Source organism: Dendroctonus ponderosae, unplaced genomic scaffold (assembly GCF_020466585.1).
Source record: "Dendroctonus ponderosae isolate FM_Combo_2020 unplaced genomic scaffold, Dpon_F_20191213v2 Dpon_F_20191213_2, whole genome shotgun sequence".
Classification (NCBI taxonomy): Eukaryota; Metazoa; Arthropoda; class Insecta; order Coleoptera; family Curculionidae; genus Dendroctonus; species Dendroctonus ponderosae.
Window position 1 is genome coordinate 17,343,647 of NW_026018165.1, and position 11,511 is coordinate 17,355,157.

General features: G+C 41.5%; 3 protein-coding genes across 3 annotated transcripts in view; all 3 read left to right on the forward strand.

Annotated features, from left to right (window-relative positions):
• The window catches only part of LOC109536675 (protein singed wings 2), an 11,490-nt gene extending 2,069 nt beyond the window's left edge, over positions 1-9,421 (forward strand). The window contains exons 2-9 of the mRNA XM_048663494.1: positions 6,151-6,421; positions 6,477-6,627; positions 6,680-6,819; positions 7,617-7,834; positions 7,894-8,011; positions 8,895-9,014; positions 9,077-9,160; positions 9,217-9,421. Of these exons, the coding sequence (XP_048519451.1) occupies positions 6,151-6,421; positions 6,477-6,627; positions 6,680-6,819; positions 7,617-7,834; positions 7,894-8,011; positions 8,895-9,014; positions 9,077-9,160; positions 9,217-9,402 (1,288 nt within the window). The 3' untranslated portion in view covers positions 9,403-9,421. The remainder of the gene's footprint in view (positions 1-6,150; positions 6,422-6,476; positions 6,628-6,679; positions 6,820-7,616; positions 7,835-7,893; positions 8,012-8,894; positions 9,015-9,076; positions 9,161-9,216) is intronic.
• Positions 4,126-5,677, forward strand: LOC125503358. The gene is made up of 2 exons (XM_048663493.1): positions 4,126-4,236; positions 4,296-5,677. Exons 1-2 carry the CDS (start codon positions 4,141-4,143, stop codon positions 5,589-5,591), a joined length of 1,392 nt encoding a protein of 463 aa, XP_048519450.1. The 5' UTR covers positions 4,126-4,140; the 3' UTR covers positions 5,592-5,677.
• Positions 9,422-9,635: 214 nt separating the features above from the next.
• On the forward strand, positions 9,636-11,167 carry LOC109536673. The gene has a single exon (XM_019902988.2). It carries the CDS (start codon positions 9,636-9,638, stop codon positions 10,896-10,898), a length of 1,263 nt encoding a protein of 420 aa, XP_019758547.2. The 3' UTR covers positions 10,899-11,167.
• Positions 11,168-11,511: the final 344 nt, after the last annotated feature.

An 11,511-nucleotide genomic window follows, 5' to 3' on the forward strand; every position in this document is an offset into this window, starting at 1 on the left:
CAAGAACGCTCATTTGTACATCATTCTAGAGATAAATAAATGGCCTTTTTGGAAAATGAACCATGGATGGGGAAATGTTGGCAGTTTTCTCAAAAAATGCTTGAATTCAAGAAGTTTTAGATTTGCGTTTTTTGAGTTGCAAAATCCACTTGATGATGCTGCTTTTTTCGAAGTTTCTCAAGAATTTTCAGGTTTTGAATTTTTGTTACATGACTTTCTACTTTCCACCATTATTTTAGCATCTAGAATCATCTAGATCACCTAAAGCGTTCGCTAGAATCGGGCAGATCTTGTTATCCTGCAAACCCCTACTAAAGCTATCGCGCAATTATTTCAGTACCAGATTGAAATCGAAAGGTTAAAACCCCAATTAATCCAAAATCAGAAACGGTGAAACTCCATTTCATTTGGAATGTAGGTGACGATCGTAATCTAATTAAGTCAGCCGAGTTGAATTCGCATAAATAAGGCAGGCAAGGCTGTGAGAAATGGTGAGCTCATAATGCAACCGAATATATTCATGTATTCATTCGATTTGAATATGTGTGATTTAGTTTGGGAAAATTGGTGAAAGATTAGGTGTGGGCAACGAGAGGATCGCAGGCAGTCAAGGATTCTGATTCATCAATGTTAACGAGTCAATTAATTAGGTTGACATTTTGTAGATAAGTTCTATATTGTTGAGGCGGATTCATTTTTTACAAACTTCTTTTTGGGTATTTTGCCTCAAAAATACGATGGTACGAAAGTGTGTGTGAACAGTTTTGCAAAACAAAACTCATTTGTAAACACCACATTGGATAAAAGGGGCCAAACTGCTTAGAAAAGTCGATGTTCACTTTGCCTCAGAAGCCCTCAATCAACCAACGGTATTCGATAGGGTTTTGCAGATGCAAAATGTCCAAAATTGGCTTCTTTTGGTAAAAATGAAATTAAATAATCTGTAATAATCATAGCCATCAATCGAACCAATCAAATCAAATTTGATCATGTTCGTTAATTCCCGAAGTCAAGGCAGTATTGCACTACCGCGATCCGAACCAATTAAGATGGCACCAAGTGTTAATGTAGTTTTTATAGTAAATAAACACATCGTTTCTCATAACATTGAACGAATTGCTTTGAATTGGCCATTAACAGGTTCGTACAGGGTGAGCGCGATCAAATCAGACAGAACATGTGTTGATTGCGAGGTTGATTAAAACCATCCACCATAAACCATAAATGCGCCCTAAAACGTTTTTTCACGCAGTTTTACATTAGCTGATGGCTCTCCGTGTTTGGATCATTGCACAATGGTCCCAATTGCATTAATTAACCCCCGAAATTTTCATAAACAACTTCTACACTCGGCCTAACCTTGTTTCAACTAATTTAGAAAAATATGCAAATTTCCGGAAACGTTCAGATGATTTCACGGTAAATCGACTGCCCATTTCAAACTAGTTCTTGCATAAGCCATTTAGCGCGTTGGATCTGCATAAAACAGTAGGTCAGACGACGTTCGTTCGGTACCGTGCAAATTTGTTTTCCCAGTGCAAAACCTCTCAAGTCTAATTAATCAATAATAATTTTAATAACTGCCCAATTTGTTTGGATGAAAAATCGGTCGACTCATAGATCACCGGAATTTAATCCTAATTAGTAAAATCCTTGGCCATACTGCCGCGATCAAACAATTCAACATAATTTGTCTTCCTTTGGCTAAGAGACGCTGAAAGAAGCCCACACTCAGTTTAAATATTACATAACTGGTAAACCAAATTTTGTGATCAGTATTTATTCATAACAAAACGAAGGATTTCCTTAATTCAGGTAATCAATAAAGAAGCTCTTGAAATATAGGAAAATTATTACGTGTTCATAGCCATTGGAAGTCAGTTCGACCATGTCTTTTTCGCTAATTTAGCTTTTCTCGGCATAAATCGCGCCTTTTTGTCTTTCAAAGTAAATTTGCTGATTTTTATTTGGCCGTGCAGGAAGCAATTATTTGCTTTCAAATTACAGTTGCGATTAATAGAGAAAAGCATCTGGAACGACGCTGGAGGGGGCCATACCGGGTGATTCAAAGGGGTGGTGTTTTAGGAGTACAGAAAAAATAGTAAATAAAATTAATTGTTACTAAAAACTGAGAAATTTGCAAAAAACTATATGAGAAAAACGGCAACAATGTTTTTCGAGGTAATCTGCCTAATTAACATTTCGTAAATACCTGTTGCTTCGCAATTATTTAAAACTCCGGTAACCAGGGATAAATAGAGAAAGTGACAATAAGCCAGACAAGGATAAACGGTAAATTCAACAGGAATCGTTGAATGACGGAACTTATTTCGAAACTCATAACCTCGAATTATTAATTTGTTTACAAACTACAAAAACATACATTTGGTTGATTTGAGTCTCTAACTCCAAACAAGTGCCTGTGTAATCAACTTTTATGCACTCTTCTTGTATTCGAGTTCGAAGGCTTAAATATTCCAATATGCTTCTAATTAAACATGGAACACTTTAAAAATAATGCTTAATAACAAAGATCACGACCATAAAGCGCAAAAAACTGTTTTTTTTTTGGATATAACGAGGTCTCAATAATGGCTTCTGGATTTTCGACGCTTCAAACCCGACAATTCTGTTTATTTACGCAACAATTGGCCCAAGAACGATTATGTCTTATTAAGCGCTCGGTAAAATGAACTAAACAGCGATTTTCGAAATAAATTGTCGAATTTGGAGCGATGAAAATCGAAAATCCGAAAACTACTATTTAGACGTCGTTAACTCACTGTTTGATGTGTTTTTTCACGATCTAGTGGTACCAAAGTGGTCGAAAATTGGACTTCTTTCGTGGATTGCTCTTCATTCGAACCAGCCGTTTTTTACCTAGGTACTTTATTATTATCAAGAAACACATTTTTGAGGCCTTTCCTTGAAACTAATGGGTTTTTCGGGTTTTTAGGCCGTCGTTTGGTAGAATTTCTTCGTGACGTTTCGCAAGCACGAGTGGACTTGCATCTTCAGAAGTGCTTTGCTTGAACAGTGTAAGCGTTTTTTGTTTTTTAAGTTTTTTAAGCATTTTTTGAGAAAACTGCCAACATTTCCTGATCGACGGTTCACTTTCTGAAAAGGCCATTTATTTCTCTCTAGAATGATATACAAATGAGCGTTCTTGCATCTTTTGCTTCCGATAAATGGGCAAAAACGGGACGGGAAACATGGAATTTTGGCATAATCTTGCCCCTAAGTGTGTGATATTCAAATTTCGCTTTCTGGGTCAAAACTACTCGAATTTCCTCACTCACGTTGTTACGACTGAATCGACTTTTCAATTYTCTATCCAACGATGCCAAAACGAATTCTGTGGCTCGAATGGTTCTTGAGAAACTTCGAAAAAAGCAGCGTCATGTTCAAGTGGATTTTGCAACTCAAACAAAAACCACGCAAATGTAAAACTTCTTGAATTGAAGCATTTTTTGAGAAAACTGCCAACATTTCCTTATCGATGGTTCACTTTCTGAAAAGGCCATTGAGCGCTTACACTGTTCAAGCAAACCACTTCTGAAGATGCAAGCCACTCGTGCTTGCGAAACTTCAGGAAGAAACTCTACCGAACGACGGCCTAAAAACCCATTAGTTACTTTATTATTATTACTGAACTGGGGAGAGAAAAATTACCCCTCACTAGGGAAATGGAGTACATAATGGTGACTTCTCAGGTTAGAAGAAAAATGTTTTTTTTTTCTAATGGATTGGAAAAATGTTCAACACCTCGACAGTCTCTTTACAATTTGGCTGTTTGTTCAGTATTAACGAACCCCATTCAAAATGGGTAAATAGTGACTTAATTAGTTTGAACGGGCAAAGGATTGCTATCTGTTGGCTTTCGGGTAAACGGCGGCACTTTTGATTGCCAACCGAGTTTCGCCTGCGGGGCTTCGCTATTTTTCCGATTCCGCCACCGTCATTTACACACATGTGTTTGTTTAAGATTTTATAGCCGATTCGGACGATTACGTAATCGCGTCCATCTGACCACACTAATGGTGAACGAATTCATATTCATACAGCCGATATAACAAGGTGATGAATTTTACAAATTTTTTCTTAATGTTCTTAACATGTTAATTCAACCTTGACAATAGGATGTCCTGCTTTGGGTGGGGAGCCACTATAAATGCTTTTCATTATCATCTTCCCATCACAAACCATTCTAGTCGATCCACCATGCAGAACTTGCTGGTAAGTATCTGCTCAATGTAGCTTAAGTGGGGGCTCTATTCGAGTGGGCGGCTTTGCAGATAGCGGCGCTTTTGGCCACCCTTGCCAGTGCTGACGTCAAACATTTGCTCAATCAGCGGCAAGCTGGGGGGTATCAGTATGAGGGCGCAGCGCCCCCAACCAGCTACGGCGTCCCCATCGCTTCAGTGCTAGGAAACAGTGCCCAAAGTGCTGAAATTCCGCAGCTGTCTTTGCCCAGCTACGCTTACAGCGGCGCCTTCGGGTCCCCGTCGACCGGTGGGGTGCAGCTGCACAGCTTCAACAGCTTCTCCACCCCTGCTCCAAGTGTGGACTTTGGGGGAGTGCAAGTTTCCACCTCATCCCCCTACGGGGACTTTTCCACTGCCGCTCCAAGTGTGGATCTGTCCGGTTTGCAGGTCTCCACGCCCTCATCCATCGACTTTGCCCAGTACAGCCAGCCCAACAGCTACCAATTTCTGTCCTCTTTCAGCCAGCCCACTGTTCAAGTGCCATCTTTCGGAATTTCCCAATTTGCCCCCGAAATATCCAACAATGCGGGAAGCGCCGGCAGCTTAAACGAAGCCTTCGGAGTAGCGACGGACGCTGCTGCTGCCAGCAGCGCAGACTCGGACGTTTCCAAACAGCTGTACTTCTTCGCCGCCCCCGAAGAGGAGGAGGAAGAGGAAGTGGAGGCCAAGATCGACCTGCCTGCAGCTCCACCTAAGAAGACGTACAAGATCATCTTCATCAAGGCGCCAGCCTACCGCAACAAGGCCGTGATCAACGTGCCTGCCCCCCCGCAAACTGAAGAGAAGACGCTGGTGTACGTTTTGGTGAAGAAGCCTGAAGGCAAACCAACAGTGCGATTCCAAGCAGGAGCTGCGCTCCCTCAACCCAAGCCCGAAGTGTTCTTCATCAAGTACAAGACGCAAAAAGAAGCCGAAGCTGCTGTTGCGGAAATCCAGAGCAAACATGGAGCCAATGGCCAGATTATTGCTAATCTTCCTGCTGGCGCCGTTCATCCCGACGTTCCCGGTCAAGTGTTCGAGTCCTCCACTCCAGCTAGCCACTTTGAGAGCCGCATTTCTTCGCAAGTTTCCCAGCAGGAGGAAAATGCGCAATTTGGCTTGAGTGTTTCCCCGAGCCCAGTCACCTTCGGCAACGACTTCGTGGACTCTCAGAAGGTCTTTGGAGGTGGCATCGCCCCCAGCCAACCGGAGGAGGCGGAAAGTGCAGTGGCGTCTACTGAGCAGCCTGAAGAAGAGCAGCGGCAGGGGGGCGCAGAAAGTCCCGACAGCAGCAACCAAAGCGCTCAAGTGGCAGGATTTGCCTCGTATGGACCTCCTAAATACTAGGAAATTGTAACGCCAAAAAATTGCATATTTTTGCAGCTGCTAAAACCCTCCGAAAGTAACTGAAGAAATAAAAATCGTTTGCCTGATTTGTTTGTCTATTTACCGTGTCCTTAACATTGTTTCTGTTCCTTCTATATTTACATCATTACGCGCTAACGCACCTGAATACCTCTAACTGCCGTTGATGAATAAAAGATGACCGAGAAAATGAGGATGGCCCCAGTATGTTGAGAAAAATGTGCTTGGGGAATGTAAGCTTCATGAGCGTCCTGTTAGTTCACATGCAAAGCGATCGCCCCGAATTCAACAAATCCAGTCCAGTTTGAGTTTCTCCTCCACATTATGCGCGACCTTTTTCCTGGATTTAAAACAAAATTATATAATAAATCGGAATTTGCATAATCAACATGCAAATGGGCGTCTTGGTATTCCGAAAATAGACGACCTGGGATGCTGTAACTTGTTTATCCATTGATTCTCATTATTTATAACGTCCGATGTTATCAACTTAATCGCGTATTTATTGCTTTTTTCAGTATAAAATTTCCCATGTTTGCAGGTGTGTTTTTGCGAATTTTATCGTCGCAACTGTGGCAGAAAAGCGAGCAAACTGCACCCGAAAGGACACGAAACTGTTCTGCGAAAAAAACATCCCCATTGACGATTTTCCTTCGATCACTTGGCTGAATGTAACGCAAGTCGATTGGGAAACGCTGGATTTCAATGTGGTGCATCAAAAATTTCCCAATTTGCGACTGTTGAGCGTTGTTGGCACCAATTTGACCAAAGTTCACAAGATTACACTGCCCGATACGCCTCTGGACCTTCGAGTAGGTGACTAGTTGCTTTTGCCGAAAAATCATCAAAATCATGAGCGTTTTGTAGATTATCCACTTATCCAGTTTGCAAATCACGAACTTCCCTGACAATTTCACCAGCCACTTTCCATTTTTGGACACTCTGAACATATCGGGAAACTTCTTGGGTGAATTTCCGAAGTTTTCCTTTGCTGGGCTAGGAAGCGTGTACTTATCAGGTATGGACCCGTAGGCAATCAATTTGCACGTTTGCACTAATTCAACGTTTAGCTAACCAATGGAACTGCTCGAACAGCCTGGAATGGGCACTGAAAGTAAACCGACAAGTATTCAAGGATTTGGAGCAGCTCAGATGCTTCAAAATGCCCCATAATAACAAGCCAGTGTTGGCTATCGCGCAATTTCGCAAGGTAGGGAGAGTCACTAGATATTTGACATGTACGCAAGGGCGGATCCAGGGGGGGTCATGGGGATCATGACCCCTATGACCCCCATCATTCAATTCTCTATCCAACGATGCCAAAACGAATTCTGTGGCTCGAATGGTTCTTGAGAAATTTCGAAACAAACAGCGTCATGTTCAAGTGGATTTTGCAACTCAAAAAAAAACCACGCAAATCTAAAACTTCTTGAATTCAAGCATTTTTTGAGAAAACTGCCAACATTTCCCCATCCATGGTTCACTTTCTAAAAAGGTCATTTATTTCTCTCTAGAATGATGTACACATGAGCTTTCTTGCTCATTTTGCCTCCGAGAAATGATCAAAAAATGGGACGGAAAACATGAAATTTTGGCATAATCGTGAACCGGAGTGTTTGATGTTCAAATTTCGCTTTCTGGGTCAAAACTCCTCGAATTTCCTCACCCGCGTTGTTACGACTGAATGGACTTATCAATTCTCTATCCAACGATGCCAAAACGAATTCTGTGGCTCGAATGGTTATTGAGAAACTTCGAATAAAGGCCATTTCGTTATCTCTGGAAAGATGTAAAAACGAGCGTTCTTGCTCATTTTGCTTCCGAGAAACATGCAAAACGAGACGGAAAACATGAAATTTTGTAATAATCTTGCGCCAAGCTGGATCCGCCCTTGAATGTACGATGCAGAAGTTTGCACCTCAACAATTGTCCTGTGAACTGATCCTAAAGCCAGATAAATGATGATCACAACTGAAAAACTCCCTTAAAGAAACAGTGTTTTTGCAGATAACTCGAGACAGTTGCACCCCGAATTGTTCCTGTCACTTAATCAAATGCATCACGGACATGGAAACGGGGGTTTTGGAGCCAATCATCGAAGTGAACTGTTCATTTCGCGGCTTTGTGGAACTACCCTCAAAATTCCCCCCCAAAACGAAAATCCTCCATCTAGAAGGCAACTTTATTAAAGACTTGGACGCGTTAAGAACCAACCCAATCTACCGGTATAAATCTAAAGGAGTTTGCTGTTTCGAAGATACGATTTTTTTATCTGTCGTTCTAGCGATGTGCTGGATATCTATTTGGACAACAATATCGTCACTAGTATCAACAATCTAGAAGGTTCCTACTGGTTGACTCACCTCAGAGTGTTTTCGTTGAGGAATAACGAAATTACTGAGGTACGTTTTTTGTTTTTACCATCGAGCGACGGCATTCCTTGTAAAATACTACTTAGAGCGACTTTGAGAAATACAATAAATAGTAGTTTACGATACCAGGATGAAAAATCTCGTTTTTCGAACGAGGGCGGCGTCTGACACTCGAGACGCCGTCAAGAGTGTCAATCCGTCAGGAGTTCGAAAAACGGAATTTCGCCCTCGGTTGCTTGTTGTCAAAAAATGTCTCGTTTTAACGTTTGTAATTTTTCAAAAGCGTCCTTTTGTAAGCATATACAAATTAACCAATGAGAGTTGAAAATTCAACATTTTATTCGAATAAATGCACATGTGCGCAAAAGTAAAAGTGACAAATTGAACCGGTCACTGTCATTATACTTTTTAAAGGATTTTCATTCAAAAGTAACCGACACGCTATCTTAATTAATTACGTAGGTTTATCGACAACTATTGATCATAATTTAAATTTTACTTACAATTTGTAAATTATAACTCTGTTACGAGTCGTAAAGTCAAGAGTTAAAGTCGTTCTAATGGCCAATTTTTCTGCGCTCGCCGATGTTGCCACTTGCAAAGCACGATTTTTTTAAATAGCGCAAATTTCATGCATATGTATAGAAACGTCAAAACCTGACAATTTCAAAAATGGCATTGACATCAAATTTAAAATTTGAAGTTGCAGCCTTTTATTTTTAGCTATTCTTATTTAGTAAAACTTATGATTCGTGTTATCGCCTTCATTCGATTAAAAAATATTGTTCGATACGAGGGCGAAAATCCGTTTTTCGAACTGCTGACGGATTGACAGACGCCGCAGAACGTCGACACTTTTCGCTTTGTATCAAAAACTACTATTCAATTGTAATTGATGAACAATGATTTGTAGATTCCAGCATATGCGATTGATAACGCTTTGGAGCACAACACGAACATGCCTAATGCTGTTAGACTATTTTTAGGTGGAAATCCTTGGAGATGTGACTGCTTGTTTGCGCCAAGATTTAAGGTAAGCCCAAATAAATTTGAAGAGAGATTTTCGCATTGTTCCGTCGCTTCGTCTATTTGCAGGAAATGCTTCAGAAATACGCGCCACAAATAATCGATCTTCGCGACATAAGGTGTGCGAAGGACTCGGACAATTCCTTAATTCCTGTAAGCCTTGACCCATTCTCTTGGCGTTATAGATTTTTAAACAAGTTTTCATGCAGGTAATAGATCTTTCAAGAACAGCAGTTTGCCACTCACCCTCAGAGTATACAATCCAAGAAGCCTTGGATCTACTCAACGGAGTTTTGGCGTCTCTGATTATTTTTGTTCTGGGCAAACTGGCGTACGACTACTATCATTACAAAAAGACTGGAAGGCTGCCCTGGATTGTTACCAAATTGCCCTAATAAATGTGATGTATAACTAGGTAAAAACTAAAAATACCTGCTAAACCTCCCCAAATGTGCTTGAGAAACAATCCCATCAATGAGGAAACGTTTTGCCGCATGCAGTCAAAGTGTTTAAGCTAAGCAATCACATTGAACACCAACCAATTAGCCTTAAGATAACCTTGCGTTATCAACCAAGCAATTTGTTTTAGTATTTAGTTCAACATCAGTATATCTGAGAGTTGTGCAAGATGACTAGCCAAATTGTGACCCGCGAAGACTGCCAAATTGTAGTGAAAAACCACCTGAAGCGTGAACTTTTCCAAATCACCGACTACCAAACGGGTCAATTTTTTGATGAAGTAAACGGCTTCCTGGGCGAACACCTTTTCCTGACTATCAACGTGCTGCTAGAGGGCAAAATCCAAACACTTCGGTTCTTCCTGAAGAAATTCCCCAGCACACATCCGTTGCAAAGTGAGTTTCTGAGATCTATGAACGGATGGCAGAGGGAAATTTACTGTTTCCAAACCTTCCTCCCGACCATCAAGCAAACCCTTCCAGACTATCAGCTTGACTTTGTGCCTGAATGCTTCTTGGGTAAGCCAGACGATGTGCTAGTGTTTGAAGATCTGACTTTGCGAAACTACGACTTACCCAGACAGGCCAACTTGAACCTTCTGGACAATGAACATATCTGCCTGGCGCTGGCCAGTTTGGCAAAATTTCACGCCGGGAGCCTTGCTTATGAAGAATATCAGTCAAAACGGCTGGGAGAACCGTTCAGATTATTTACTGGTCAAGAGCAACTGGTCAAAGAGCCATTGCTCAGACGGGAAAACGGGTTTCTCGGCTACGACTTCTTCAAGGCCGCCATGAAAGGCCTCAAAGCTCTAATTGGCAAAGTTCACCCGAAGAATCAAGTAGCGTTGGAGGAAGTTCAACAGAAGTTTGACACGCTGGCTGCAAAGGCCTTGGCATTAATGTGCCCACAAACCACCTTCCGAAACGTGTTGGCCCATGGGGATTTATGGGCCAAAAACGTCATGTTCCAGTACGAAGGCCACAAACCCATCAAGGCTGTTTTAGTGGACTTTCAACTAATCCGCTACCATGTACCTGCGCACGATGTCCTAATGTTCTTGGCCTTAACAACCAACCGCCAAGTGAGGCAAGAAAAGTTCCATTTCTACCTAAAATTCTACCACGACGCTTTAGCAAAAGAATTGGAGCGCGTAAATATCGACGCCACTTCAATAGGAATGTCTTATGAACAGTTCCAGAAATCAGTCAGCTTCATCATGCCCGAAATTAAAATCCACGGCGCACTGCTGCGACTGCAACAATGCGGCAACAAGGACTTCTACAAGAAGCTTGTAACCGACAAGGAGGCATACAAAAACTTCATTTTCGTGGACAAAGCCCCGTTCGCGTTGGAACTGTTTGAAACTGACGCCAACTTCAGAACGTTGCTGTCTGAAGCTGTGGAGGAAATCATCGAAGCTGCCCTTTAAACGCAAGTGATCAGAGAGGATTGTTACAGGATTCTGCAGGATGAACTTGCATGCACGGACTACGAGTTGTTGCGGTACGAAGTGCGAAGTACGGGAGCGGAATCGCAGTTGGAAATTCACGTGATTACCAAAGGAGGCAGAAGGCAGTTCAATTATTTATTACCAAGTAGCCACTAGAGTTTACAGGAGAACAAGAAATACTGTTCAAATACTCAATTAATCAGTCTAAACTAAAATTAGAAATTTATAATAAAGATATCACAAAGCAATGATGGTTGTGCTTGCTGAACGTTGGAAGTACGTTAGCTAATCGCTGGCATCGGACACTTCATGCTCTTCGAAAGTCGTCCAAGAACCTACGGAGAGTGACGCAAAGTGGTCAAATTATTTGGCATATTTCAGCAAGAGAAGCGCACAAGAATCGCACATTTTTATAACTTCTCGATCTTGCCTAACTGCTTCATTTAAACATAAGTAGGCTGATGGAGTATGTTTCTTGGTGACAATAAGTGACAGTGACAATGAGTATGCATCTACTATGCTAATCAAAACAAATCATCCTGACATCTAATCAAAATGTGTCAAATTTAACTGGTGAAAGGGTATCAAAAAA